Source organism: Meriones unguiculatus, chromosome 7, assembly GCF_030254825.1.
Source record: "Meriones unguiculatus strain TT.TT164.6M chromosome 7, Bangor_MerUng_6.1, whole genome shotgun sequence".
Lineage (NCBI taxonomy): Eukaryota > Metazoa > Chordata > Mammalia > Rodentia > Muridae > Meriones > Meriones unguiculatus.
The window spans coordinates 22,754,004-22,781,489 of NC_083355.1; the positions used below are offsets into that span (position 1 = coordinate 22,754,004).

Genomic DNA, 27,486 nt, shown 5'->3' on the forward strand with positions numbered 1-27,486 from the left:
TGTAAAAAACTGTCCTCCGCCATCTTGGTTAAAAAAGAGCTGAATGGCCAATAGCTGGGTAGGAGAGTTAAGGCAGGACTTGCACGGCCGTTAGGGAGTCCGAGGCTGGGCAGAGAAAGTTGCCATGAAGACGTGGCCATGAGGAGGAGGTCGCCATGAGGACACAGATGGAGCAGGAGCAGCCAGGGTGAGACTAGAACAGGCAACAGGGCATGTGGCTAGGAAATAGTCTGGACCAGGATAGACTGGTTAGGATAGATGAATAGCTCCCCAGCTATAGTGCTTAAAGCTTATTAATAAATGTAATAGGTCTCCGAGTCATTATTTGGGAGCTGGGGCTGGCATAGAAAAGCCCACACTACAGGGCGGCAGAGGCAGGCAGATCGATCAAACCCAGCCAAGTCTACAAAGTAAGTCCAGGACAGCCAAGGCTACACAGAGAAACCCTGTGGTGAGAAAGAGAGTGAGAGAGAGAACTTGATGGGTTTGAATTTTAGAAAGTGGTGAAGTGGTTAGGTTCTTGTTTGTTTGTTTTTTGTTGTTGTTTGTTTTGTTTTTCCAGCTTGACACAAGCTAAGGTCATCTGGAAAACACCTAAAAGAAAAGAGGAAAAATAGCATCCCTATTTCTTTATGAGTTCACCCAGGACTCAGCTTTTTCAGTGTCTCTTCGGTCTCTGTCCCTTTCACCTGCCAGTTTACCCCTGAAGCACCTAGATGCCACTTCTGAAGCCTGGTGGCAGGTGAAAAAGAGAAAGAAAGATATGCCTCGTGTGAGAAATTCCAAGGACACATTGCGGGAGACATGTTTACACTAACAAACCACCCATTGTTTATCTGGAATTCAAATTGAACTTGTATCCGTACTTTTTATTTGCTAACCCTGGTGGTGTCGGTTGGAATGTGCCGGTCGTGAACACATCTGTGCTGGCCCGGATACAATCAGAGGCATCTGTTGGGGGTGAGCAGTGACGGGCAGTGGCCTCTCTTAATCTTCTTCCGCTGGTGAACGCGGTTCCAGGCCGGCACTACCACACTGGGGGCCAGAGAACATGGGAGTCTGGTGTTCAGATGACCTGAGTTCAAATCTTCACTCCATCACGTACTAGCTGTGTGACCTTGGGCAAGTGACTAACCATCTCTGGGCCTCGGTTTGCGAATCTGTGAGATCTGTCACACTGTGCTAGGTAGGAGCTAAAGGAGGAGACATAAGCCCTCAGCAGGGTAGTACTTGACTCATATTCATTGCTCAATAAATGATCTCAGATTCGGCAGTTCTGGGGCAGATGTAACATTTGTGGGAACCAACTTGAAGTACTCTAAAAGATAAAGAACAATATTAAATCAAAGTTAGGCATGTGTGTGAAAATAAAGGGCCGGAAGCTTACAGTCTTTACCAAAATATACCAGCAAGCCAGAGGCAAAGTTTTGGTGTGGCTTGGTTTTGCCTGAGAAAGATCTCAGTCTAGACTGGCCCAGAACTCAATACGGAGAGGTGGCTGGCCTCAAACCTGTAGACGCTCTCCTCCTGCGTCTGCTCCTGGATGCTGGAACACCACTACCACGCCCAGCCTGGTTTTGTTCCTTTAAGAAGTAGAAGAGGGCTGGCCCTGTGCTTTGGTGATGTTGCATTAGCCTAGAATGCATGGGAGGGGTGGGGGATGGGGAGAAAGGGAGGAAAGAGACTGAGTGGAGAGAAAACAGGCACAGGCGTCACATGTAGTAGGAATCACATGTGGATATATATATACATGTATACAATCCAGACCATAAGATGTATACACATTTATATACCATGAAATTGTGTGTTATGGTTGGGGTCACCACAACATGAGGAGCTGTGTTAGAGGATTGCAGCACAGCATTTAGGTTGCACATATATACATGCACATATGTGTATATGTAAACCACTTGACACCATCACCTAATGTATATATATAATATCACCTAATATATACTATACATATAATATCACTGTGATATTATATGTATAATATTATATGTATGTATTATATGTATATAATATCACTGTGATATTATATGTATAATATTATATGTATGTATTATATGTATATAATATCACTGTGATATTATATGTATAGTATTATATGTATGTATTATATGTATATAATATCACTGTGATATTATATGTATAGTATATATTAGGTGATATTATATATATACAGTATACATATATATGTACATGTATATATGTATACTGTAGATAATATATAGTATACTATATATGTAATATATATAATATGTTATATATATTAAGTGATGGTGTCCAATGATTTACTCCTTGGATCATTGTCAGGAATGTTCAAGAAATACTGACTGACAGTAGCAGCCCCCTTAGATTAACTATTCCTGTTTTCAGCTGAGCATGATGCCTCCCGCTTAGAATCCCAACGCTTGGGAAGCTGAGGCAGGAGGATTGAGGATTTGAGGCTAAAAATCTTAATAACATAATGAAATACACACACACACACACACACACACATCTCTATTTCGGGATTATGGAAATCAAGGGTGAAAAGGATTACAACGTTTGCCCAGAACATCTTAAGGAATGGAGATGGCTGAACCACAGCAAAACCGGCGCTTGATCCTGGCCCCATCTTCCAGCCTCCGACCTAATCCATGAGGCCCTCAGATCTGCACCTTCTCAGCTCTCCTGGGAGAAGATACACTGACCTGATTCTGAGAGTCACTGGTGGCTGCTTAGACCAGAAGGGTCAGATTAAAGGTGTCCCTCCTCCCCTCTCCCCCGCTGTGCTCCTCACATGTTCTGGGGTTGGCACAGCTGAGAGAGAGCTGCTAAGAACCGAACCCCAACTCTGTATCACTCTGCAGCCACATTTCCCCTCTCACCATTTCCCTAACAAAGCACTCTGAGATTCTAAGCCAGTGGCTCTCAACCTTCTTAATGCTGTGACCGTTTAATACACTTCCTCACGTTATGGTGACCCCCCAACCATAAAATTATTTTAGTTTTTACTTCATAAGGGTAATTTTGGCACGGCCATGAACCGCAAGGTAAATATTTTTGGAGATAGAAGCTTGGCAAAGGGGTTGCTACCCACATGTTGAGAACTACCTCTAGGAGGGTAAAAGCAACTTTCCAAGGTCACACAGAGGAGTCTGGAACTGAGCCAAGGAAGCTCTTCAACATTCTCTTCAAGCAAGGAGCCCCTCAGCTCCTTCTCCCTAGATGGCTGCAGGGGAGCAGAAGCGGCTCCTCCGTCGGCCACCAGGGGCCCTCCATCAGCAGAAATACCTCCTCCCTCTCCCTCCTTCAGGCCACGTTCTGGGCATCCCAGGCCCCTGGAAGGAGCCCAGCCCTGCAGACAATGCTCAGCCCTAGTGGGCTGCAGGGGAGGGGGCGGGGCCTCCGTGCTGAGCCCGCAAGGGTGGGAGGGGTCGGGGGAGCAGGGAGGAGGAGGAGCTGGGGTCAGAACTCACGCCCTGGGGAGGAGGCTCCGGAGGGCTGAGCCTTTCCAAGAGAAAGAGTACATTCAGAGCTTGGAAGGAAAAGGAAAAAACGTTCTCTGGTGTTTGACAAGAGGAGAGGAAGGGGGGCAGGGTGGGCGATGCCGATTCGATTTTCTGCTCAACTGTCGCTTTAGCAAGGCCTGGCAGGAAAGCCAAGGAAAGAGGATGTCTGGGGACAAAGGCTGAAGGGGGAGGCTGGGTGGAGAGAGGGGAGGGCGGTGAAGTCTGAGAGTTTGTGAGACAAGCCCAGTGAGGAGGAGGAGGGAACTTCGAAGACAGACCGGGAAGAGAGTTTGGCTGTACTCCTGACCAGAAGCAAGGTGCCCGAGATTCACCTGAGAAAAATCCTGGGCGGCAGAAAAAAGGCTGTGGAGGGGGATCATTGACATCAAAGGGGCAGGAGGGGGATGCTGGAGGTGACCTCCAAGGGTCACCGGTCAGGGTCTAAAACCAGTGGCCTGTGAAGGGCCAGTCAATCATTGACCAGCCTGGGGGGCACAGAGGGTGGCGCTGAGTGTGTGTGTGTGTGTGTGTGTGTGTGTGTATGTGTGCATGTGCAAGTTCCCTTCTGCCTACCTCACCAGCCAGCCCTCAGGTCAGAGCCTTGGAAAAAAACAGAGAACAGGAGGGGACAGCCGGTCCACAGTCCGAGGTCCATGCCGCAATCTAAGGCCTCCTGCGGCCTTGAGACTGGGGTGTCACTTGCGAAGGAAGTGTCTGAATAGATTAGTTACTGGGAAGGAGTTCCCTCCGTAACACACGGGCACGTTGGTGCCCAAGGAGAATAATTCAGAAGCTTCTGATAGGAAAAAAAAGAATTCCTAAAGATGGCCTGTTTTAGCTGGGTGGTGGTGGTGCAGGCCTTTAATCTCAGCACTCGAGAGGCAGAGACAGGAGGAGATCTGGGAGTTCGAGGCCAGTCCGCTCTACAGAGTGAGTTCCAGGACAGCCAGGGCTACACAGGGAAACCCTTCCTAAAAACGAAAAGGGGTTTGTTTGTTCACATCAGTCTCACGATGTAGACCAGGCTATCCTGAAACTCACAGAGGGTCCCAAGCACTGGGATTTAAGACTTAGGTGATACTGTACCCAGTAGGATGGCCTTTTTGAATAGAGGTAACCTAAGCATTAGGACTAATCCTTAACCCAGGCTTAACTCTGCTCTCAAGGACGGCGCTCAGTTTCTAGCTGGGCTGACCCTGGGCCTGCTGCTATCTCCTTAGCCCCTCCAGGCTCAAGGTCCTGGAATTCCTTTTGTCTCTCAAAGCTGCTCTAGAACGAAAATGAACCTCTAACAGTGAGACTATGTCTAAAAAATAAAAAGCCTGAGGACTCACCAGGATTTTATGTATGTATTAAGTGGCATGTGTGACTCCCATCCCGACCCCTGTGTGCCAGGCTGTGTGGGCACTGGTCTCTGTGGGGCTGTGTGTGCTGCTTTATATGCATCCTTAGCCTGCCCCTTCAGAGCCTTTCCTCAGCCACTTACCTTGTGATCGTGAATGAGTGTCTAGAAGCCTGAGGGACTTGCACAGAATGCTTCCAGACGTTTCTGGTTCTGTGTCTGTGGAGACGGGATTGTGATAGGTCGTGCAATATGGTCTTGAACTCCTAGACTCAAACCTCAGTACCATTGCCACCTCCCCCCACTCCCCCACCCCCATGGCCAGCCGGCATCTGCAGCCATGCCTGGCTTCTCATCAGTACTTTAGGATTTGTTGTGAAGATGGTGACCCCTTAAACGCCCGTGCTTTTCTCCTAAGAGCTTCGCTGAGGCATACCCTTCCTCAGGTTCGGGATCCCTTCTTTCATGAGTTGAGTGGTGGTCCCTGCTTCACTGTGCCGCTTACTCCTTCGAGGCCCCAGTCACTAGAGTACAGAGCACTGGGTGTGAAATGAGGATTCTGCCTCTGGCTTTGGAAGGAGAAGTCGAGGAAGCTTCCTCGCCCACCTTGCTGTGTCTTCCCTTTGCCCCTTGCCTCCAGCCATTCGCCTCCCTCCTTCAGCTCTGAGGACTGAGGGCCTCACAGGTTAGCTACACACTCCGCCACTGAGCTCCATTCCCCTCCCACTGCTTTAGTTTTGAGACAGAATCCCACAAAACTGCCTAGGATAGCCTTGGACTCACTCCATAGCCCAGGCAGGCCTCGAACATGTGATTCCCCTTGCCATGGGCTCCAGAGTAGCTGGGGTCTGTCTGAAGTTAGAACAAAAGACCATAGTGCAAAAGCATGATTTCCTGTATAAGTGAATGATGGGTAGAAAATAATTAGATAATGGAAGAGTGACCTAGCTGGGAGGGCGGGGGGGAGGGGAGGTGGAGAAGCCTACTTTGGGGTGCGGGTAGAGAACACCTTTGAGCAGGTTGGGTAAAACCTGTCTGGCCAAAAGAAGCCGCACCGCACACTCCTGGGGCAGATAGTTCTAGACTGAGGAACAGACAGTGCAAAGGCCCCAAGGCAGGAACAAGTTTGGTGTCTTGGAAAAGCAGTAAAGCTGCCTAGGACACAAAAGTGTCCTGAAGTTGAGGTAAGGACGCCCAGAGATCAGGCTTTGGGTTCTCATGGGCCTGGTGAGGCTTCAGACAAGGGCAAGCCACAGAGTCCTGGAGCAAACCCACAATCTGATTTCTGGTTAAAGACAACATTTGGATGCTGTGCGATAGAAGAGGATTGTAGGAGCCAACAGGCTGGTAATATGGCCCTGAGGAGAAAAAAAAAAAAGATCTATGTAGTTTTATTTATGTGCATCGGTGTTTTGCCTGCATGCATGTCTGTGTGAGGGTGCTGCGTCCCTTGGAACTGGAAGTACAGACAGTTGTGAGCTGCCACGTGGATGCTTGGAATTGAACGCTGGGTCCTCTGAAAGAGCAGCCAGTGCTCTTAACTGTGGAGCCATCTCTCTAGCTTCAGAGGCAGGGTTTCCAAAGATGGTTAAAAAAAATTATAGAAGTGCAAGAATGAAGATTTTCCTTTGTGCCAGGTGGAATGGTGGACACCTTTAATCCTAGCACCTGAGAGGCAGAAGCAGGTAGATCTCTGAATTCTAGCTCAGCCTGGTCTACAGAGTGGGTTCTAGAACAACCAGGACTACACAGAGAAACCTTTTCTCAAAAAAAGAAAAAAAAATGAGGTGGCATTTTCTTTTGCCTCTATGTTTTTCTTCTTCTCCACAAAGCCAGTAACTATTTCTGCTTATATATCTGTCTAAATATATTCTTATAATTAATTAATTTAGTTTTTTGAAAGAGTGTCACTATGTAGCTGTGGCTGGCCTAGAAGTCAGTATGTAAGCCAGGTTGGCTTGGAACACACTTCTACTCTCCTCCTTGAATCCCCACACCTGGCCAGATATACTCTTTAAAATAACAAGTATAACTTGAGTATGTATATACATAGGTATGTGCCTGTGAATTGTGCATTTTATAAATAACAAAAGTATTACGAAGATCTATTTTTGCATGTCAGTACATGACACCTATGTAGCCCAGTGTTATGAATTTCTAATCCACATTTCATTGTAGATATTACTTCAATTGACAAAATTCATTGTCTGTTGACAGATGACAGATAACCAGTTTTTCAGTCTTTTTTTTTCTTTTTTTGAGACAGGCTCTCACGATGTACTTCTGGCTGGCTGGTCTGGAACCTACTATGTAGACTAGGCTGGTCTTGAACTTAGAGAGATCTGCCTGCCTCTGCTTCCCTCCAGAGGAAGAGCAAGGGGAAGTCCTGGGGACTGAGCAAAGGATCTTGAATGCGTGCCAGGAACCTCTCTGTCCTACAAGGCTTGCTCCTGAAAAGCTGACTCTGGTAACGAGGGGCTGAAGAAAGGTCGGACATTCAGGCATGTTTCTAGAAAAGCTGGGATCCGATCCGGTGGGCTATGCTTGCTCGGGTGGTGCATGACCTGTGCAACAAGGAGCTCCGTGTGTCTGTTATGTAGAGCAGGAGAAAGAGGACCAACTTAGGCTCAGTAGAAGGGCTCATCAGGGGAGCAGTGCCAGCTTGCAGGTATCTGGAAAGCTGCAGTTGCTAGTTTTTTGCACATACTGTTCCCATCATTTGTAAACACTAGCAAAAGCTTTGCCATTCTTCTAAGCCTTGTGGGAAGGCTCTGCCAATTTCCATTGGTCTGAGGCATTGTTGTGCCATGTCAACAATACATATTGAGTCAGAACTTTCTTGACATTGTCCACTCCTTACACATTCACTCAGGCCTTCCTAGGGTGAACTGAGGTGGCTCATGCCTACACTCTGAGAATTTAGGAGGCAGATGCAGGAAGATTCCAATTTGAAGATCACCCTGGGCTATATATCGAGACCCTATCTCCACAAAACAAAACAAAAACAGAGTAATTTTCTTATCCCCATCAACTGGATGGTCAGCTTCAAGGACACTGTTCTATTTAACCGGAAGAAGTGTCATTCTCAGACAATTCAGGGTGAATGGTAGGACCTTGAGCTGTTCACCGGAGGGAATGAAGGTAATTCCAAGATAATCCCATGGCACTTGCCCATTCCACACCTCAACTTCATAACCTTTAAATCCTACCCTCCAACCCCCACTCCCCCTTCCAGGATATAAAGGGAATATGACCATGAATGGAAAGAACAGGCCTGGGGTCCAGTATTTAGCTAGTTGCATGAGGTCAAAGCTTCAGGAAGATTTGGATGCTGGTGGCTGGGCAGAGATGGACGTCACAAGAACAGGTACCCAAGTGTTCGTATAAGGCTGTGTACATACACATGCAGGGCCCGCAGGGACCAGGAAAGGTGATCAGGTCCCCCAGAGCTAGATGTACAAGCGATCACAAGGACATGTGGATACTGGGAACTGAGCTCCCATCCTCTGCATTCTTAACGGCTGAGCCATCTCTCCAGCCCCTGAGAATGTTTTCCATGTATTATTGTTGTGCTACAGCACACACGTGGGTGTCACAGGACAACGTTGTGGAGTTGGTTCTTCCCTCCCACCTTGACCTGAGTTCTGAGGATCCAACCCAGGTTACCAGATATTCATTCAATTAAAAAAAAAGAAAGAAAGAAAGAGAAAGAAAGAAAGAAAGAAAGAAAGAAAGAAAGAAAGAAAGAAAGAAAAGGCACTTGAAGTGTCTCACACGAAAGCCAAAGTTCTACTTTAGTGCCAAAGGTGAACAGGACAGGAAAGGGCTCCATCCTTTATGGAAGGGGGAAAAAGCCGTTGCATATTATCCTGTCTCCTAACAACCACCCTCAAAAGGGGCCTTTAATTGATAGGAGAAGCAGAAGCAAGAGGGCCCATGATATGATATAAACAAGGACAGGAGCCTCTCAAGACATGAGCCTTTGAAGTGGCTCTGGAGCACTGGAGTGCGGACCACCAGAGTTGAGGAGTTAGTACAGAATTTTAAGAACCTGATGGGTCAAATTTGAAGTTTAGAAAATCGAGATGTGGTCAGTTTTTGTTTGTTTGTTTTTTGTCAGCTGGACACAAACTAGGGTCATCTGGGAAACAGGTACCCAGTTAAGACAATAAATACTTCCTTCAGATTAGGCAAACCTGAAGGGGACACCTTCTGGATTAACAATTGATATGGAAGGACCCATACCACCGTGGGCGGTGCCAACCCTGGGCATGTGGCACCACAAGAAACTAAGCAAGTCAGTAAGCAGCACTCCTCCCGGGCCTCTGCTTCAGTTCTTACCTCCAGGTTCCTGCCCTGCCTTCTCTCAATGATGGGCTGTGGTCGGGCTGCATAAGACAAACCCTTCCTTTCCAAGTTGCGTTTGGTCATGAACTTCGTCACAGTAATAGAAAGCTAAGTCGGACAGATAGGCCTACTGAAGGGGACCAAAGCAGAGACAAGGACGCCTGTTAAATTCTGCAGCTATTTTAACCGCCGTGTCTTTAATCAAGATAACACAAGAAATGGAGAGACGTGGGGTGCCCAGAACATTTGGAGACCGTAATCTAAGAGGGCACGTGATAGAAAGGGGTCCGCTTGAAACAAAGGGACCGTAGAGAAAGGGAGAAAACACACCTAATTTGCTCCTGAACGCACACCGCCCCTTCCACTTGAATGCTGTATATTAAGAGATAAAAGATTAGAGATGGATTACCCGCCCACTAAAATCCGGGAACTTCTATTTAAAGTGGGCGGGCGTCAGCGGAGGGTGCAACCATGAACACAGGTACTTCCGGTTGATACGGAAGTGGGACTTCGTACTCTCCCACGCTCCTCCCTAGTCCGCCGGTCAGAGTGATAGGATGGCCGAGCGGACGACCCGGCTCCTGCTGCTAACCGTGGCAGTGGGGCTCGCGTGGGGCTCCCAAGGCGACCGCGAGCCGGTGTACCGCGACTGCGTGCTCAGCTGCGAGGAACGGAACTGCTCGGGGGACGCACTGAAGCACTTCCGCTCCCGCCAGCCAATCTACATGAGCCTAGCTGGTAAGCCCCACCCACCCCATGTAAGCCCCGCCCTCTGGTATTAGCCCCGCCTATTGTTCCCTGCTGCTCTGCAGTCTCAGCACCTCAGTTTCCCCATGGGTTCTGTTATGAGTGGAGTTCTAGTATTAATACGAGTGGAACCTCCTGAATGTTGGGTCTGAGGCGTGTGTCATCATCTTGTCCTACCTTTCCAGAGATTTCATTATATTTATTCAAACCATTAGTTCTTTTGGTTTGGTTTGGTTTGGTTTGGTTTGGTTTGGTTTTGGTTTTTTGAGATAGGGTTTCTGTGTGTAGCCTTGGCTGTCCTGGGTTGGATTTGTTGACCAGGTTGGCCTCAAACTCTGAGATCTGCCCGTCCCTGCCTCCCAAGTGCTGGGATTACAGGCGTGCACCCGGCCAAACCAGCATACAAGACCTGAAATAACACAGGAGGCAGACCAGGATCCTGCCCTTCCGTGCTGATAGTCCCTGAGCAGAGGAATGTTAGCCTTCTCACGGACAAAACGGTTTGAGCTCTAATGAACCCATAGATGAAGCCCTCTATAGATTTGGAAGAGGAAGGAATGGAGTCTGCTTCAATGGGCGGAAGCAGGGATCATCATGGAACAATTTAAAGAGGGAGTTGATATGAACCCACATTTGAGAGGTATCAGAGCGCATCAATTGACTTCCACCACAACCATTTCGGATAGTTTCCACTAATCCACTTTAAAGATGGGAACACTCAGAGTGGTTAAGCACCTTGCCCTAGGCCGCCCAGTCTATAAAGCTGTAAGGCAGGCTTTCCAGTCCTGGCCTGTTTGACCAACCGCTCATCCTCATTAGTTACCCCTCTCCATCCCAGACGCCGGAACAGAGAGCTTGGAGGCCCTGGGAAGATCTGGGGGCACCCGGCAGCTTGGTTTACACAGAGTGAAGGGAGCATGAAGAGTTGTGGCAATAAGGGAACAAAGGCAGCTTGGAACCTCAGGGGTCCGGGTGAAGGGTCTGAGCTTAATCTTAACAGGAGGCGGGAAGGCACCAAGGATTCTTCCTTGTGTTCAGAATGGACAAGTATGAACCCAGGTCCCCACAGATGCCAAGAGCTTGGGTAAAGGGAGAAGAAACTATTCTCTTTGCTCCCACTGCTGAAAGTCTCCCTCATATTCTCTCTCTCTCTCTCTCTCTCTCTCTCTCTCTCTCTCCTTGTATATATACCTATCCTCTCTTCTATGTCCAAATGGGAAGTAAGATTTTTGAGATTTCCCCTGGTTCTCTCCAGCCTTCATCCAGGCCTGGGCTCCACCAGGCTGCTTCTGCTTTCCTAAGCCAGGACATCTATAGTTCTGTTTGTCTGTTTCAGGCTGGACTTGTCGGGATGATTGCAAGTATGAGTGTATGTGGGTCACCGTTGGCCTCTACCTTCAGGAGGGTCACAGAGTGCCTCAGTTCCATGGCAAGGTGAGTTGGGGGGGTGTCAGGGAAGGTTCAGGGTGGTGGCCTTCTGCACCCCAAGGCGGGTAGTCACAGGCCAGGTCTCAGAGTCTCTTGCTTTTCCGATGGTGCCAGTGTGTCGATTCTGCACTTGGAGTACTGAGGTCTGTGTCTCAAGCCAAGTAGGATGGCAGACACCTTTAATCCCAGCACTTGGGAGGCAGAGGCAGGTGGAGCTCTATAAATTTGGGGCTCACCTGGTCTGTGTAGCCACAGCTTCATAGTGAGACCCTCTCTCCAAAAACTTAACATCCGAGCTGAAAGATTGGTGGTGTCCCTTCACAGGAGTACTGAGCTTCTCAGGGCTGGTGGGGATTTCCACTGACCCTGACTAAGCTGTTCCTCCTGTGGCTTCTCTGATAGGAGCCTAGATCATCAACAGTACCCTTCAGACTGTCCAGCTGCTTTGTGCCTTTGACCCACTGTTACCCCATTTTGGCCTGTGGGGGTTGGCAGGGATTACTCACTCTAGCTTACCACAAAGCAGTCAGGCACATAGAGGACTATGGTAATCAGCTGAGGGGGAGTGGGACCTGGACTGGGATGGTAAGTCTGTATGGTTTCACCTTTCCTCTCTGCTGTCTCCAGAGTCTGGTTCCGATTGCAGTGCCTGCCAGCCAGGGAAAGACTCTAATATTAACCAGGGACTTCTGGGGAGCTACTCATTGCCTTGAGAGAACCTAAAGCTTTGGCCAAAATCCTGAGCTGGAGACCTGTTGGTGCAGCTGTCAAGAAAAGGTTGACCAGGCCAGTTAGGGGCTGCCTCCCCTCAGGCCTCCTCCCTATGCTCCTTTTTCAGTGGCCCTTCTCCCGGTTCCTGTTCATCCAAGAGCCAGCTTCCGCCGTGGCCTCACTCCTCAATGGCTTGGCCAGCCTGGTGATGCTCTGCCGCTACCGCGCCTCTGTGCCGGCCTCCTCCCCCATGTACCATACCTGCATGGCCTTCGCTTGGGTAGGTAGCCTGGCAGGACACTGGGTACACCCTGCTCTGGACAGAGGAACTCTTACATCCCCAGTGATGGGCTTCTAGCAGCTAGCTAAACTGTGTGGTACTCAGGCACAACAAAAATAGAAGATGCAGCACCAGGCTTTGCCTTCTGGTAGAGAACCAGGCTGGTCTCAATGGGGAGATTACTCACATGGGCAGGAAGTGGATAGCAGGGAGCATGCTGGGACTGCGGGGCTTTCCAAGACCACTCTGGAGGATTAATGTCACTTTTGTTCTGGCTCACAGTTGGCTGGGTTTTTTGTTTTTTTTTTTTTTGTTTTTTTTTTTTCTTTTTTTTTTGGGGGGGTGTTTTATTGTGCTGCTTATTTTGGGTTTTTTGGTTTTGTTTTTCAAGACAGGGTTTCTCTGTGTAGCCTTGGCTGTCCTGGACTTTCTTTGTAGACCATGCTGGCCTCAAACTCACAGAGATCCGCCTGTATCTGCCTCCCCAAGTACTGGGAATGAAGGTATGATCCACCAGGCCTGGCTGGCTCAGAGTTCTTATTAGAGCCCAGCCTGGTCCTGGTCTGTTCCTGGAGAACACGAGGGGGGGGGAGGACACGAAGGGGGGGGGGGAAGGGGTACTATCTGAGTAAGAAAATCTGAGTAAGAAAGAGCATCATCAGTATGGCTGGTCTGAGGAACTAGAATCCAGAGCCTGGGGTCATTGGAGAAATGTGCACCTAGGTCCAGAGGAGCACTGGGTGACAATATGAGGGTGTAATGGAGTGAGGCATTGGTGGCACACACCTTTAATCCCACTACTCCAGAGGCAGAGGCAGGTGGATCTCTAAGTTCAAGGCCAGCCTGGTCTATAGAGCAAGTTCCAGCACAACCAACGTTGTTACACAGAGAAACCCTGTCTCTGAAAAATAAAACAGAACAAAGAAAAGAGGGTGCAATGGGCGTCTCTAGGACAGGGCATCTCTAGGACAGAGCGTCTCTGACAGGCCTTTTTAAGGGAAAATTTCCCACTCAGTCACCTTCCCACAGAAGAGCCTCCACTTGTGTCCACTGGACACTTGCTGTCTGTGCCAAGATTTTGCTGGGTGCTGGAGGCCCCAGAACATGGAAAAACCACATAGGTCCTTGCCCTCTGGTACTAGTCTTACAGTCCCACAATTGGCTGTCAAAGTCCATCCTTGAAGAAACACAGAGGAAGGAGGGGCTGTAGGGTGTGTGATGGGCCTGGGCCCCCACGGGGCAACAAGGAGAGGCCTCCCTGGATGTGAGACAGATGCGAGGAGTTGAAGGTGTCTGGGTAATTTGAAGAAAGCAGGGAAATCTTCTAGGTAGAGTCAGCAGAGGGTGAGGGCAAAAGGCCGAGAGCCACAGGACAGGACAAGCAGGAGAGAAGGCTGCTCCTGGACATAGTGGCTGGAGAGCTCCGACCACAGCTGACAGCACAGGGGTGCTGAGACGCACAGGCTGAGCCTGATGAGGGAGGACATGGAAGGAGGAGTTAGGCACGGTATTTGCCCTTCAATGATAATATAACTCACTGTCGAGGGCTGTGGACAGTTGGGCAGGGTGATCATGCCTTTAACGCCAGTACTCAGGAGCCCGTGGCAGAAGCACCTTGAGGTCACTGTAGGTTGCATAGTTGAGACCTTTATGGGGGGGGCAGGGCTTGGTGGCTCACACCTTTAGTCCCAGCATTTGGGAGACAGAGGCAGGAGGATCTCTAATGAGTTCAAGGCCAGCCTGGTCTACAAAATGAGTTCCAGGACAGCCAGGGCTGTGACACCGAGAAACCCTGTCTCAAAAAACGAACAAACAAAAATTTTAACTTTCAAACAATAGTTATAGTGGAGCATGGTGGTTCATGCCTGTCATCTCAGAGGTGGAGGCAGATAGACCACACTTGAGTCCAAGGCTATCCTGGACTGCAGAGTTAAGTTCTGCTACAACAAGCAAGAGCAAGACCATACGCATGTGTTACCGGGCTTGTCCTCACACCTGACCAACACTTCCCTGTGGGATTCTCATCATGTGCCTGTGCAATCTGAGTAAGACTCAGATACACAGGGCTTTATCTCCAGATAGCAGCTAACAAGTCAGCAAGGAGAGGAGACAGGGCTAGCCTCTGGCACCACACCACCGGGCTCCAGGGCCCGAGTGCTCCCTGGAGTAAACATTGGCAGAGCATCTGCTGAGGGCAGAATCAGGTTTTGAATGTGTGTAGCCCGGACTTCCAGAGCAAAGCCTGTGCACAGGCCCCGTCAGCCTGTAAAGCAGGTCATAGAAGCTCCCGGAGGGCTCAGCAAAACCTAAGAGCTGGAAAGCGGAGGTCCTCTGCTTGGGGACAGATGCTGAGGTTACTGGGACCCTTTCTTCCCTTTATGAGGTCTTCCAGGGACACAGAGTCCACTCTGATTGGATGACTTAGTTTTTGTTTTGCTGAGACAGGGTCTCACTGCATAGCCCAGGTTGGCCCTCGGCGTCCACTCTTCCAGCCTCTGGACCGGTGGGCATTGCTGTGGTGGTCAGGTACCATCACATACATCCTAGGCTGGATTTCACACTTGCCGCTGAACCTGTGTTTCTACGTGGAGGGTGTGGCGGGAGACTTTGTCCCGGGCCTGGTCTTCTGGAACAAGGTGGCTCTCATTTGTGCTGGGGTGTGGGTGAGAGAGCCCGTTGCCAGCTCCAGGTTCTGCTGTGGGGCAGGGGTCGCTTTTCTCTGATAACTCTGTCCCTCGGTGGAGCCCATGAAACTTCAGCACCCAGGGTGGCCCCTACCTTGTTGCTTAGACCCAGAGGGCCCCGGGCAGGTACCAGGATGGGCAGTAGAATCTTCCAGAGTTCTGCATGCTGCAGCCCTTTGACTTCCGGGAGGGGGGGGTGCTTGGCCCTCTTCCAATTCCCCCACCTTTATCTATCGAGGACAGGTTCTCAGGTGTAGGTGTGAGATGAAGTGGCAGGCACTGATTGCACCGCCACAGCCGAGGGAGCACAAGAGAAGAGAGGCTGAACCCGTAGCAGAGCGATGGCTAGCCTTCAGGAAGGACTTCCCAACGGTCAGACAAAACCTAGCAAAACAAACAAAGCCAGGAAACGAAGGAAACCTTTTTAAAAACATTTATTGATCGATTAGCGGGTGTAGCATGCAGTGCACATGCTAGAGCCCATATGTGGAGGTCAGACAACATCCCAAGGGAATTGCTTCTCTCCCTTCGTTGTAGGTCCTGGGATTTGAGCTCAGGCCATCAGACTTGGCACAAATACCTTCACTCAAACCATCTCACTAGCCCAGGAATCCTTGGATGATGGAAAAAAAGCCCCACCTCCTCTTGGAGTGGACCCAAGGCAGTCTTACCCTGCTCAGCTGTGGCCCCTGTGGCCCCAAGGAGGGGGCAGGATGGCAACAGACATCATATTTAACATTCTGCCTCCCCCACCTCTGAGACACCAAGCTATTTAAAGATTCGCTTGTCCCCACCGTGATGGTGTCAATGACAGCCCCGAGCACTGGGGCTTAACACTGGGGTCAAATTCCTGACAGATTGGGCTCCCTTGGCATCCAACCAGATTCACGGCTGTGATATTTTTGTCTGTTTTTCTATTTGCCAGCAGACTGAAACAGCCCCCTGCCTCCCCCCCACAAGCCTCCTGTCCCCTTCTCCCTGTCACTACTGCCAGTCTGGCCTCGTGTCCCCCATACTCAGTGTTTACATAAAAGTCTCACCTCCCCTGCTGGTCCCTCCCACCACATTAGGCACAACCAAGAAGTGTAGAACAGTTGTGCATGGGAGCTTCCCCTCCCGTCCCTGTCCATCTGTCCCCTGCTGTGTTTGACTACAAGCTCTGAAGAAAAACAGCACCTGCCGGGGCCATGCTGATGGGACAGTGGGACCATAGACAGTAGCTTGGGAACGTGAAAATGGGCTCTCCCTTAGCTGAACTGTCTGCACCCTGGGAGCTGGGGACTCTGGAACCCCCTGGTTTGACTTCAAACTTGGTGGCCCTTGAGGAGAGAGAAGTTGGGGGTCAGATGGAAGGGAAGTGGTGGGGTCTGCCTGGTGGACGTGATGAAAGAAACCTAGGTTCCTTGGGACACCTGTGCACCAGGCAGTAAAACCCACAGGTAGCAGGAAAACTGAGGCAGAGCTGGCAGATAAGTTGCCTGAGGACACACAGGAAGTTCTGTGCTGTGGTTAGAGCTTTTTAAAGCCCCTAGGTTTGGCTCCAGGGCCTGCTCTCTTAGCGAGACTGCTGTTGAGTCTGAGGAAAGGATCTGAAAGGCCCACCCTTCATGGGACACTCCTTAAGAGAGAGAGACATCCCAGGGGTACAGAGTACAAGCTTCAGAAAGGACTCTGAAGTAGAAGGCCCCTGGGAGGCGGACATCTAGATAAGGGACCCAGCAGCCCCCACCTGTCTGTGGAGCTCAGGCCTGGCCCTGAGCACCTCCACCCCTTGCTTCTCCAGAGTTCCAACTGACACTTAGATCAGCCCTCTGGTCACCTCCCCCTTCCTGCTGTGGGTGACAAGGAGACCTGGCTGGCTGCCACTGCCTGCTGCCTTCCCCTCCTCCCTCCCATACTGGTTCCAGGGCCACCCTAAGATGTCCTTGCACCTGGCCTGCCTGGTTCTTGTGATTGCTTGGGCCCTGTTTCTAGCCCGGGGTCTGACCAAGCTCACTCGGCCATGTGAGGGTCACTCAGTCCTGCCCCAGTTAGGAGAGGGGGTTAGGCTTGTTCTAAACTTAAGAGGTCACAGCCTGTGTCCCGTGTCCCAAGCCAGGTTTGGCTACTAATCTTCAATAAACCAATTAAAAAAGACAAGCCAACAGTGGGAAGCAGGAAAAGGAGTTATCTTCTGTCTGGTCACAGTGGGAAGTCCGCTTATTGAGGACGGGTGGCTGAACCTGGCCTGAGACACAGGCTGTGACCTCCCCTCTCAGGCTCAGTACTGGACTGAGAGGCACAGCCAGGCAGCCACAGAAAATGTAAAGCTGCCTCCCAGGCCTGGGGAAAGGGCCAGAAGAAGAGGCCTACCCACCATGAGACACACCCCAGAGCCTGCTCAAGACTCCAGAGACCATGCTTCAGGTAGCCTTCTGTAGGTGGAAGACACTGTGTGAGACCAGCTGGCAGAGCAAGCCGGGCTTGGCAGTGGGTGTGGGTAGAGGGCTTCCAGAACCAGAGCTCAGCATCAAGAGTACCTGCTTTTCTCCACCCTGCCCTCTCTGATACCCTCAGCTCCTAGCAATGGCAGGGGCACAGCTATGTCTGATCCTCCTACCGAGGGACCCTACAAATTGGCTTCCTGACTAGCCACTTGTGGTACCTAAGTGGGTAGTTCCTATGGGGCCTGTCCCACAAGCTTCTCTGCCCACTCCTCCAGGTATGGCAGGCCAAGCCCTGCTCTTCCTTTTGTGACTAGCCGCCACTGGTTTCTTAGTCTCTGGTTTGTGTCTCCACCCTTGCCTGCCCTTCTCTAAGTAACTTGGGCCTCTGCTGTGGATACAGGCCTTGAAGAAAGTGCCAGCACCAACTCCCACAAGACAGTGCATTTGCAAGTCTCACTCTCTGCTCTGTTCAGGGAAGAGGGCTCCCCCCCCCCACATTCCCCTGGGCCATTCCCTCACAGCCTCTTCAGTTCTGCCCCTGCTCCTCCCAAGGTTCCAGTGCAGCTACTGGCCCAGCGGGTTAGGCTGGCCCAGCCAGAGGAAGCCGGGCTAGTTGGCCACTCTTCCTCAGTCTTCAGTGGGATCTGCTTCATCTTCCCTGCCTGGATTGCTGTTCATCCTGACACACCCAAAGCTAGCTCAAGTCCCCCCCACCCCACCCACCTACCTCCCGCCCCCAGAAGCTGAGGTCACAGGCTCCCCTGGGCTGGGGTGGGGTTGTCATCACCTGGCAGTGGGGGTGGAGGCAGGGCCCTGGGGGCTGTTGTCTTAGAGATTGGGTAATTTGGGAACTCCACTCTGCCAGGACTGGTTCCTTGGCCAGGCCAGAACCTGTGGATGCTGCAGCTCTTTTGGCCTGGGGAGGGTTGGATGGCAGTTTAGAGTGGTGGGAAATCCTCCTGAGGAGACTGGGCTGGGTGGGAGTGAGACCTGGGTTTGTTCAGTGGGCTCTCCGGGAAAAGGAAGCCCAACAGAGCCCCGCTGGTCTCCTCCACCTCAGGCAGCACACTGACTGGCCTCTCCTTCCTCAGGTGTCCCTCAATGCTTGGTTCTGGTCCACAGTCTTCCATACCAGGGACACTGACCTCACAGAGGTGAGCCTCCTGCATGGGACAGTCCCAGAGCAGCCCAGGAGAGGGCAGGGCAGGCTCCACAGAGTGAAGGCAGCTCCATCTGCAGAACCACATTTCTGCCTGGCACCCCAAACCTGGCAGCGCATGGAGCCTTCCCTAGACCTTGCCAGGAGAGTTTTGTCATTGGCTTTCTGCCCTATAAGGCCACTGAGCCTGGGAGAGATGAAGTCCCTTTCCCAGGGTCACCCAGCTAGTGTAATCACAACGGGAGTCCATGTCTGTCAATCACATCCCAAATGACATTCCAAGTCCTCCATGTTGTCCCCTCTTAGGGAATACTTTCTAGATGCTGTGAATACCTCCCTGCTGAACCATTCTAAACGTTTTATAACATGGACACAGTGAATCAGCCATAGGAAGAGGGGGTGCAAGGTGGGGGCCATGCTGACTGCAAACCCAAACTCTGTCCCCTCCCCACCTCACCCCCTGTGACTCCTCTGTGGGCCCCGCTCCGTGGTGCCATGCTCTGCTTCCCTCGTGGGCTGTTCCCCCATGCTCAGAAGATGGATTACTTCTGCGCCTCTGCCGTCATCCTTCATTCTGTTTACCTGTGCTGTGTCAGGTGAGCCCTTGGGGAGAGGGCCGAGAGGGGACAGCCAAGAGCCGTTGTCCTTGGCCTTCTCACATTTCTACAGGGCTGTCCTGGGTGGGGGATGCCAGCGATAGATGGACCTGGCTTCTCTGGGAGCCGTGGCCCTTGGTTTCTGAGAAACGGCTTGGCGCAGTGGGACAGGGAGGGGACAGTGGCTTCAGAGAGCCCTCAGCCCTTCGGTCGAGAAAATAGTTGAGGGAACCCGGCTCTGAGGGCAGCCAGCCAGTCTCTGAGGTGCTCTGGGTGGCTGCACAGGACTGTGGGGCTGCAGCACCCGTCTGTGGCCAGCGCCTTCGGGGCCCTGCTGCTGCTGCTGCTCACGCTGCACATCTCCTACCTGAGCCTCGTCCACTTCGACTACGGCTACAACATGATGGCCAACGTCACTATAGGTGAGGGATATTCTGGGGAGACTCTTGAGAGCAGGGAGACGTTGAGATGGGAGGCAGGGGCGCGGGGAGTCTGGGAAGAGACTAGCTAGAGCCGAGGAGGAGGTCCGGTGAGTAAGCCTCCTGTGTTCCTGGCCCCCAGGCCTGGTGAACCTGGTGTGGTGGCTGGCCTGGTGCCTGCGGAACCACCGGCGCCTACCTCACACTCGCAAGTGTGTGACGGTGGTGCTGCTGCTGCAGGGGCTGTCCCTGCTGGAGCTGCTGGACTTCCCGCCCCTCTTCTGGGTCCTGGACGCCCACGCCATCTGGCACATCAGCACCATTCCTGTCCACATCCTCTTTTTCAGGTTAGTGCTGCCCCGGTCTCGGGATTCCTTCCCCGTGCCCTTCCTTGCCCACTCCGAGGGCACACTGGGGACACCTGTGTCCGCTTGGCCCTCCTACTTGCTATCAACCTACTGTCGGGGGGTGGGGAGGAGTGGGTTAGTTCTCAGAACTGGGTGATTCCTAACTGGGCTCATCTCCACACGCACAGATTTCTGGAAGATGACAGCTTGTACCTGCTGAAGGAATCTGGAGCCAAGTTCAAGCTGGACTAAAGACCCTGGGAGGGACAGCCCAGCCTCATTCCCAATGTTCCTCCCTCCTCCCCCGAGATGATTATTTCTCTCCTTTTAGCTTCTCGAACTTGAAGACGCAGGGTATGGACTTGACGTCCTATAGCTAGCTACCTGCCCCTTGCTGGCCCTCACGTGGAACCTGTCTCGGGGTTGGCCTCCTCACATCTGAGACAGGGAATAGGCAGCCCTCCTGTGCCTGGGCTGAACGGAGACCAGGTTTTCAGGTCTACAAAGAGGAGTACTGTTTCTGTGTCCTCAACCACTTCCTTTTGCACATCACTCACCCCCATAGTACCACCCCAAGTACCTCTTACGCCCCTACCACACCTGCAGGCCTTTGGGGTACTTTGGGATCTCTTTCTGCCATGATGCCACTAGGTGGCACTGGTTGCTTGCTCTTTAGCTGCCCAAGTTTCTTCCTGGGCTTCTGGGACGGGACATAGAGGCGGTGGCAGGGTGGCGGGGGTGAGGGGCTTTCTGTCCTGCCTCCTACACCCAACATTCTTGCCTTCAGGGGCAGGGCCCCAGAAGGCTTGGGATGAGAACCCTGGCTGCTCTTCTGTTTGGGAGTGGACACATTGATGTGTAGAGGGATATGGGCCAAGCCAGGAGCAGAGATGACCAGATAATCAGTGAGCGGTGTTTGTCAGGACTGGAGGACTGTGGGCCTTCACTTACAGTGTAGACAGTGGGGTGTGTGTGTTTCAGGGGGTATGTGGGCGAGTGTGGTTTGAGGAAGATCTGAGCATGCATGGGCTACACTTGTAGGAGGCTGGAGCGGAACAGGGGAATCGAGTCACCACCAACAGTTGCTTGAGCTCCAGTGTCTGCCCAAGGCCAACCAGCCGCTAGTATATGCATATGATCTGATAGGTTCTGGGGTGCTGGATGTAAGTGTGGGCAGCTGCCCAGTGCCCCTTTGCATTCCACTGTAAATTACAGGACCCCCACGTGTCCTGAGAGCACCCTGCAGAACCAGCCCCTGGAAGGCAGAGAGAGGAAGGGAAAAGGTGGCCCCCTCTTGTTTTGTATGTATATGTATTTTTTTAAATCTTGGCACGTTGGGCCTCCCAACTCAGTTCCCTGCTATAGCTCCTTGTCAGAGTCTGGACTTGAGGGGCATCAGGCAGTGGGGAAGAAGATATGGAACTTAGGTCTGATCACGGTTCCCTGCCCTCCATAGAGGAGCTTACTCTCCCAGGGTAATCCCAGAGCAAGCAGGGCCCGTACAGCCTGTACCCTGAACCAGTCCCTCAGAAGGCAGTCTGCAGCTGAGCCTGCTCCCTCTTTGTGGGGCAGGGTAGCTACGCCAGGGTTCCAGCTCAGGTACCTGGGCAGCCTATGGGGGGTTTTCTTTGTTTGTTTGTTTTGATACTAAGAATACTTTAAAGGCCAGAGACAGTAAAGGACATGCTTAATAAACAAATCCCTGGCCTCACTCTCCCTGGTTCTACTCTCTGGGTGTACAAAGTGGGCTGGATGGAAGGAGACATCACTGGCCAATGCAATGGCAGGTCTCTACCTGGGTACATGGGCATGAGATTTCAAGGGCCAGTCATGGAGCCAGGCAGAGCCCAAGACCAGCAGAGGGGGGAGGAACAGGGAGGGGTCTGTCCCTGGCTCCTTCTTGTGTCTCAGCCTGTGTTTGTATCTGGCCCTTAACACCTCTCCACCTCAGCCTTCCGCTCTCCAGCCTTGGCTCTTCTTACTCAGTCTCCCTGAGCTTCACCTGGGGACAAGCTGGTGGGACCCGCTACCGAGCTAAGGCTGAGTGACTGGTCCTATAACCACACAAGTGCCAGGCATGCCGTGTGTACCCTCCTGAACTTGGCCTTCCCGGGGTGGGAAGAATGGATGGTACAGAGAGCAGCCTTCATGGAGGCTGCTAGGGAAAAAAAGAAAAGCTAGGACTGGCCCTCCTAGACCCCAGAGGCCTCTGCATATTTCTTGCTTTCAGGAGACCCACAAACAGCACTCCACCTCAGGGAACTGTCGCTTTATTAGGTGCCACTTCAGGAAATAAGGAGCTTGGGAGGCACAGGACACCTGGCGCATTGGGCCCTCACACCTGCACCTCCATCTTCTGGGCCCAGGCAAAGAAGATGCCCTTGACATCATCTACACCCGTGCGGAGGTGGGCAGGCATGAGGTAGGTGCGAAGGTCCCGGACCTCATAACCACCACGGACCAGGGCCTCCCTCACCTCCTCCTCCGACACTGGCACGACAGACAGCCTGGCCTCCCCAGCCAGGTACCACGACTCCTCCAGGGCCCCGATGAGCAGGAGATGGCCCCCAGGCCTCAGCAATGTGGTGATGTGACGCAAAGCCCGCTGGAAGCTGGCAAGATCTGGGCTCACAGCCTCCAGGCAGAAGGCAGAGACCAGGGCATCGGCGGGCAGGGGTGCCAGGCTTGAAGCACCCAGGGGCTGGGGCTGGTGCACATCGATGGGCAAGACTCGCTTCACCCTCGCCCGCAGCTGGCGTTCCTTCTCCTGCCAGGACTCACTGCACGGAGGGCACAAGGCAGGGCTCAGGACTTCCCCCAGAGGCTCGGTGCTCTGCCGCCCTCCATCACCCACCAGCCCACCCACCAGCCCAGCTCTCACCCCTTGCCCTCGATGAGGCAGGCGTGCTGGCTGTACACACTCCAGTCAAAGGCTCCTGGTTCGTCTCGAAGCCAGAGGCCCAGCTCCTGCCGGTTGACCTCCAAGAAATCCGTCATGGTGATGTCCTCAAAGTGGGCACAGGCGCTGAGCAGCTGGTAGATGGTGGGGCCTGAACCGATGTCAATGAGGGTCTGTCCAGACACCTCGCCTGGTGAAAGAGAGGACAGGGGTTCCAGGTGGTCCCTGCCTCAGCCGCCCTCCCTCTCACGCTCTCCCCAGCGCTTCTTCTGGATAGGGTGAGTGTCTGGGGCACACGCCTACATAGGAGTCAGGCCCAACTGGCGCCAGCCTGGGCTACCTACGCTGGAGAGAAGCTTGGCTCCCCTAGCTTGGATCCCACCACTCAAAAACTAGCTCTCGTGAAGAGTAAGTAGGGAGACTCTGCATTATCTAGCCCTCCTCTCTGTAGTCTCCAACCTGTCCATCGGCCTTCCTCTCACTCTCCTGTACTCTGCGCCCGTCTCTCAATCCCAAGCATCCTCCCCTCAGAAGAAAAGGACTCTAAGTTGTCTTGTCAGGCCTCTAATTCTGGGCCTCCAGCCTTGGGCGTCACTAGTAGCTGGGACCACAGGCCAGCACCACCGAACCTGGCTGATTCGCTCCCTCCTGTTTGCACCTGCTAGCCACCCAATCTAGTGTCTACATACTCTCTCTCTCTCTCTCTCTCTCTTTCATTTCCCCATGGCTTTTGCTCCTCTTGCGCCTCAGTTTCCGGTGCTCACCGGTGGCAAAAGTCTGTGCCATGCAGCGCAGCTTCCAAGGCCCGACGCCGTCAGGGCTGCTCAGGTCCCCACGAGGAGGTGCGTAGTTGTTGCGGAGATAGGCTCGGGGCTCAAAGCGCTGGTAAGCAGAGGCCACGGCCGCCCGGCCAGGGTCCGAGTCAGGGTCCATCTCTGCAGTGTGCTTCGGGTCTGCGCCACCGCTCATGCTTCCGTTGGAGCCTCCTAGACTCCCCCCGCTAGCATCGCCATCCTTTTATCTACCACTGGGTCCCCCTCTCACACACCCCCCCCCGCCGCCTCGACCCCTCCATCTCTGGGGTGGGCGGCGACTGAGGGATGAGGTGCCCGAGGCCACCATGTCTCTGTCATCTCATCCATCTCCGTTAGTGTCGGAGCAACAGAGGGCTTGAGAGTGTTGAGGGGGCGCCCTCTGGAACATCGCGCCAGCCCCGCCCTCTCTGCACTTGCTTGATAACCCTGCACCCTTACCTTGCCCTGCTTACCCCAGTGCTGTCCTGCACCCCCCAGCTGCCAGATTCCCCCGCCAGATTCCCCCGCCGCCTCCCTGTCTCCTCTCCAGCCTCCTACAGGCACTTCTGCCCAGCATCCCATCCCTACTCTTTGCCAAGGTTTGAATTAACCCGTCTTCCAAGTCCCAGCACCCTCCTCCAGCCTCCCCCCTCTTCTCCCCTCTCGGGACACCTTTATAAGCCCCCCTTCTTAATAATGTCCTCCCTTCCTTCAGGCCTCGATCCCATCTCTATCCCGCAATGTCCTTTCCCTCCTCCAGAAAGGACACTCTGTTCTGGCCTCTGTCTTGGTGGCCCAGGGCCTGAGCAGGTCTCTGCCCTGAGCGTCCGATGGCAGCGGAGATTAAGGGAGGTGTACAGGGCTAATGCTTTTAGCAAACGGAACACCCGGGCACCCTCTGCAGGACCCTGGGGCCATGCGCTGCTTATCTGGGTGCCAAGAAGCACACGCTCGGTTCAGGATGTTCCTACCACAGGGCAGGGATACCGGACTCAGGTGAGAACAAAGAGTACAGAGCACATTCTTGGTACGGCCAGGGCTACTGGAGGGGCATTCCCTGGATACAGGTCCCTGGCTCTTCTCCCCCCGTCAGCATTCCTGTCCCCAGTAGGGAGTTGGCAGGGCCTGGCCTGTGGGTCTTGCTTGGTGCTCCAGGTACCAGGCACACAATCTGCTAGTCTTTACTCCCATGCATTGAAAACGGCCACCCACCCTGCCGACAGCATCTGCAGGAACCCTCCGAATGGTCCTGTGCCCTTCTTGGGTGGGTGGGTTACCAGCCTTTTCAAAGACAGTTTTAGCCACCTTCTGTGCCCCTTCCCTATCCCAAGGGAACAGTCTCCTTCTTAGGCCGGACACCCAGGCCGGGGCATGAATCATCACAACAGCTGCAGGGGTCACAGACAGGAACCTGACCCTGCCCTCCCACCCAGGCCAGGAGGGTGGAGCACCGGATGCCATGCAAGGATTGATTCTGTCTGGATCTACAACTGACAGGCCTTAGGGTCACTGACCCCATCCACACCCCAAGGCACAGCCAAGGACAGCCCTAGTGCCAGCGCCTTCCGTATCCTCCACAGATACCATTTAAACAAACCCTGAAGCCAGCTGGCCTGCGAGACACTCTCCAGTGCCAGGGACTGGACATGGACGCCAGGACTGGGCAGTGAGTGGCACAGGAAAGGGGACCAGACAGTCGTCCTGCTTACAACTCTGCCCTTGTCCCCCACCAAGCATGGAGCGTGCCCTCTGGTCATGCCATATTTAGCTCAAATGCATGGCTATTTCCAAAAGTGCAGGGAGGACATCCGTGCCTGACCCCTAGTCACAAAGAACGAACGGAGTCTGGAACATGGTTGAGCATTTATTGCAGTGCTAACAGAGAGTGCTGGGGGCCTGCCCGGCCTCTGCCCTCTTCACGTTCCTCTCCCTCTAGTCTCCAGGCTTCCTTCCCAGAGCATTCCAGAGTCCTCATCTGTCCTCTCTCTGTTACTCAACAGGTTCCTGTTTCCAGGGGCTTCTCCCTCTCACCAGTATCTCTTGTCCCTTCTGGGGCTGACAGTGCTCAGCTCTCCAACCCCTCGTGCCCACCATCCTTGCTCCCCTCCCTGCGGGAACTCAGGACACCTAGGCATCCCGGCCTCTGGCTCCCTCCTCCCACAGCCCCCACCTCTGGGCAAACTACAAAGCAGCCATGGCCAGCAGCTCTCCTCCATGGTCCTAGCCAGGGAGCGGCCAGCCCAAGGCAGACACAGCGGAGCCTGAGTCCAGTCCATCTCAGCCTCTCTGAGCTTCCTGAGACATGGATCTAGAGAGGGTACGCCGCAGGGGCCCGGGTTTGCTGACGGGCACCACAGGGGGAAGCTGCTTGGTGATCTCGGCCACGTCCTGGCGCTCGACGCACTGGCCGCCCAGGGCCGTCTCCAGCGCCAGCAGCTCCCGCAGCTGGACAGGGGTCTCCTCGCGTTCCTCCTTGGCGGGGCCCACCTTGGCGGGGGTGAAGATGGGCAGTGGCAGCACGCGCTGGTACGGCAGCTGGTATTCCTGTAGCCCACGGCCGAGGATGCCGAGGCGCATCACCAGCCAGGGCGAGCGTTGCACCACCGCCTGGCACTGTCCCTGCCGGTGGTAGGTCTCCCGCCTGTGTGTGTCCTCCTCATGCAGGGAGCACCTGAAAGTGGAGAAAGAGAGCTGCCGTTCATTGGTCTGGGGTTAAACTAGGGTCTTCCCGGGATGGCCAGGTCCCCTCTGCCCCCGGGGCAGGGGAGGGTCCCCAGGAAGCTCTGGTGTGCAGCGGGTGCTCTGGGGAAACAGAGGCAGAACTTCCGGCTGAGCCACACTCACCCCTCTTCCGGCCGGGTGGACAATGTCAGGTCTTTCCACTCAGCCCAGAAGGCTTCCCTGCGTTCCTGGTTCTCCTCAGACACTCGGCAGCTCAGCTCTGAAGTCGCCATGATTCCTTCTTGCTCCCTCTGCTCTGCCGGGCCACTCCGGAGCCCTTTAAATAGTCCTCTTCTCCCCCTTCTCCAGGGGCTATTTTCAGCCCCTCTGGCGTCAGATGCTATAAGCAGAGCCAACACTCACTGGTGGCGGTGGGGCTCGGAGTTGAGGGTGGGGGTTGGGGTACGCGGATTCCGGCTGCCCCCAGGTCAGAGGTCAGCTTCTAAAGCCAGCAAGACGCTCCGGCCGGGCCTGGGGTCCTCAGAGCAGCACCTCCAGGTGCCTGGCACGCTGCAAACGCCATCTCAGACCAGGCACGTGCGGAGCCTCGTGCCACCTTGGCACTGTCCTCTGCCCTGCCGGCTCCCCCTTGTCGGGGGAGGACAGCAGCTTGTCTGTAAACAAAACAGGAGAAGCAGAGACCGGCGCCCCCCTCACTCTACCCCATCACCTCCCCTTCCTGGGCTCAAGGGCACATACCACAGTGAGGCCCCTTGACTAGGATCACGTAACCATGTCTTGAGGCTTTCCTAACCAGCAACACACCAGCAGGGGAGAGGAACCCTGGGTGTGATTCTCATGGGCTTTCATTCCCCAGGGCCAGTACTTAGAGAAGGGGTGTCCTAAGGAACAGGGCCATGGTGAAGGGGGCAGATGTGGGAGGTGGTGCTCGCTTCTAGCTGCCTGCATGGGGAGAACCGGGTGAGATGGAAACAGAGAGGAACCGCTGAGCAGACTCGGGAGAGCCAGTGCTAGCCTCAAGCTGACTGTTAGTGTCTTATGTAACGACCATGGAACAGCTCCTGCCTCTTTCCAAGCCTCACTTTATCTGCTTTTCTGGCTACAGTGGAATGAACTCTGGGACCAGGC

At 53.2% G+C, this 27,486-nt stretch overlaps 3 protein-coding genes across 4 annotated transcripts; 1 reads left to right on the plus strand and 2 right to left on the minus strand.

Annotated features, from left to right (window-relative positions):
• Nucleotides 1-9,676: 9,676 nt before the first annotated feature.
• Pgap3 (post-GPI attachment to proteins phospholipase 3) lies at nt 9,677-21,694 on the plus strand. 2 transcript variants are annotated; one of them, XM_021659867.2, is made up of 8 exons: nt 9,677-9,924; nt 11,270-11,367; nt 12,200-12,352; nt 18,554-18,616; nt 19,156-19,217; nt 19,503-19,639; nt 19,779-19,983; nt 20,172-21,694. In XM_021659867.2, the coding sequence occupies exons 1-8, from the start codon at nt 9,744-9,746 to the stop codon at nt 20,233-20,235; spliced, it is 963 nt and encodes a 320-aa protein (XP_021515542.1). In that variant the 5' UTR covers nt 9,677-9,743; the 3' UTR covers nt 20,236-21,694. The 2 variants fall into 2 exon arrangements, with proteins under 2 accessions (XP_021515542.1, XP_060242784.1); XM_060386801.1 differs by lacking the exon at nt 19,503-19,639.
• Nucleotides 21,695-22,240: 546 nt separating this feature from the next.
• On the minus strand, nt 22,241-24,072 carry Pnmt (phenylethanolamine N-methyltransferase). The gene is made up of 3 exons (XM_021659866.2): nt 23,647-24,072; nt 22,865-23,072; nt 22,241-22,763 (listed from the first exon to the last, which is right to left on the minus strand). The coding sequence occupies exons 1-3, from the start codon at nt 23,849-23,851 to the stop codon at nt 22,319-22,321; spliced, it is 858 nt and encodes a 285-aa protein (XP_021515541.1). The 5' UTR covers nt 23,852-24,072; the 3' UTR covers nt 22,241-22,318.
• A 1,455-nt stretch (nt 24,073-25,527) lies between these two features.
• Nucleotides 25,528-27,025, minus strand: Tcap (titin-cap). Its single transcript, XM_021659878.2, has 2 exons — nt 26,521-27,025; nt 25,528-26,347 (listed from the first exon to the last, which is right to left on the minus strand). The coding sequence occupies exons 1-2, from the start codon at nt 26,628-26,630 to the stop codon at nt 25,954-25,956; spliced, it is 504 nt and encodes a 167-aa protein (XP_021515553.1). The 5' UTR covers nt 26,631-27,025; the 3' UTR covers nt 25,528-25,953.
• Between the last annotated feature and the right edge of the window lie 461 nt (nt 27,026-27,486).

Coding starts and splice junctions, on each gene's coding strand:
- Tcap (XM_021659878.2), bottom strand. CDS start 26,630: ATGGCGACTTCAGAGCTGAGCTGCCGAGTGTCTGAGGAGAACCAGGAA. Junction 26,348..26,520: donor TCCACCCGGCCGGAAGAGGG/GTGAGTGTGGCT, acceptor CTCCACTTTCAG/GTGCTCCCTGCATGAGGAGG.
- Pgap3 (XM_021659867.2), top strand. CDS start 9,744: ATGGCCGAGCGGACGACCCGGCTCCTGCTGCTAACCGTGGCAGTGGGG. Junction 11,368..12,199: donor TGCCTCAGTTCCATGGCAAG/GTGAGTTGGGGG, acceptor CTCCTTTTTCAG/TGGCCCTTCTCCCGGTTCCT. Junction 19,984..20,171: donor GTCCACATCCTCTTTTTCAG/GTTAGTGCTGCC, acceptor CCACACGCACAG/ATTTCTGGAAGATGACAGCT.
- Pnmt (XM_021659866.2), bottom strand. CDS start 23,851: ATGAGCGGTGGCGCAGACCCGAAGCACACTGCAGAGATGGACCCTGAC. Junction 23,073..23,646: donor GGCACAGACTTTTGCCACCG/GTGAGCACCGGA, acceptor CTCTTTCACCAG/GCGAGGTGTCTGGACAGACC. Junction 22,764..22,864: donor TGCCTCATCGAGGGCAAGGG/GTGAGAGCTGGG, acceptor CCCTCCGTGCAG/TGAGTCCTGGCAGGAGAAGG.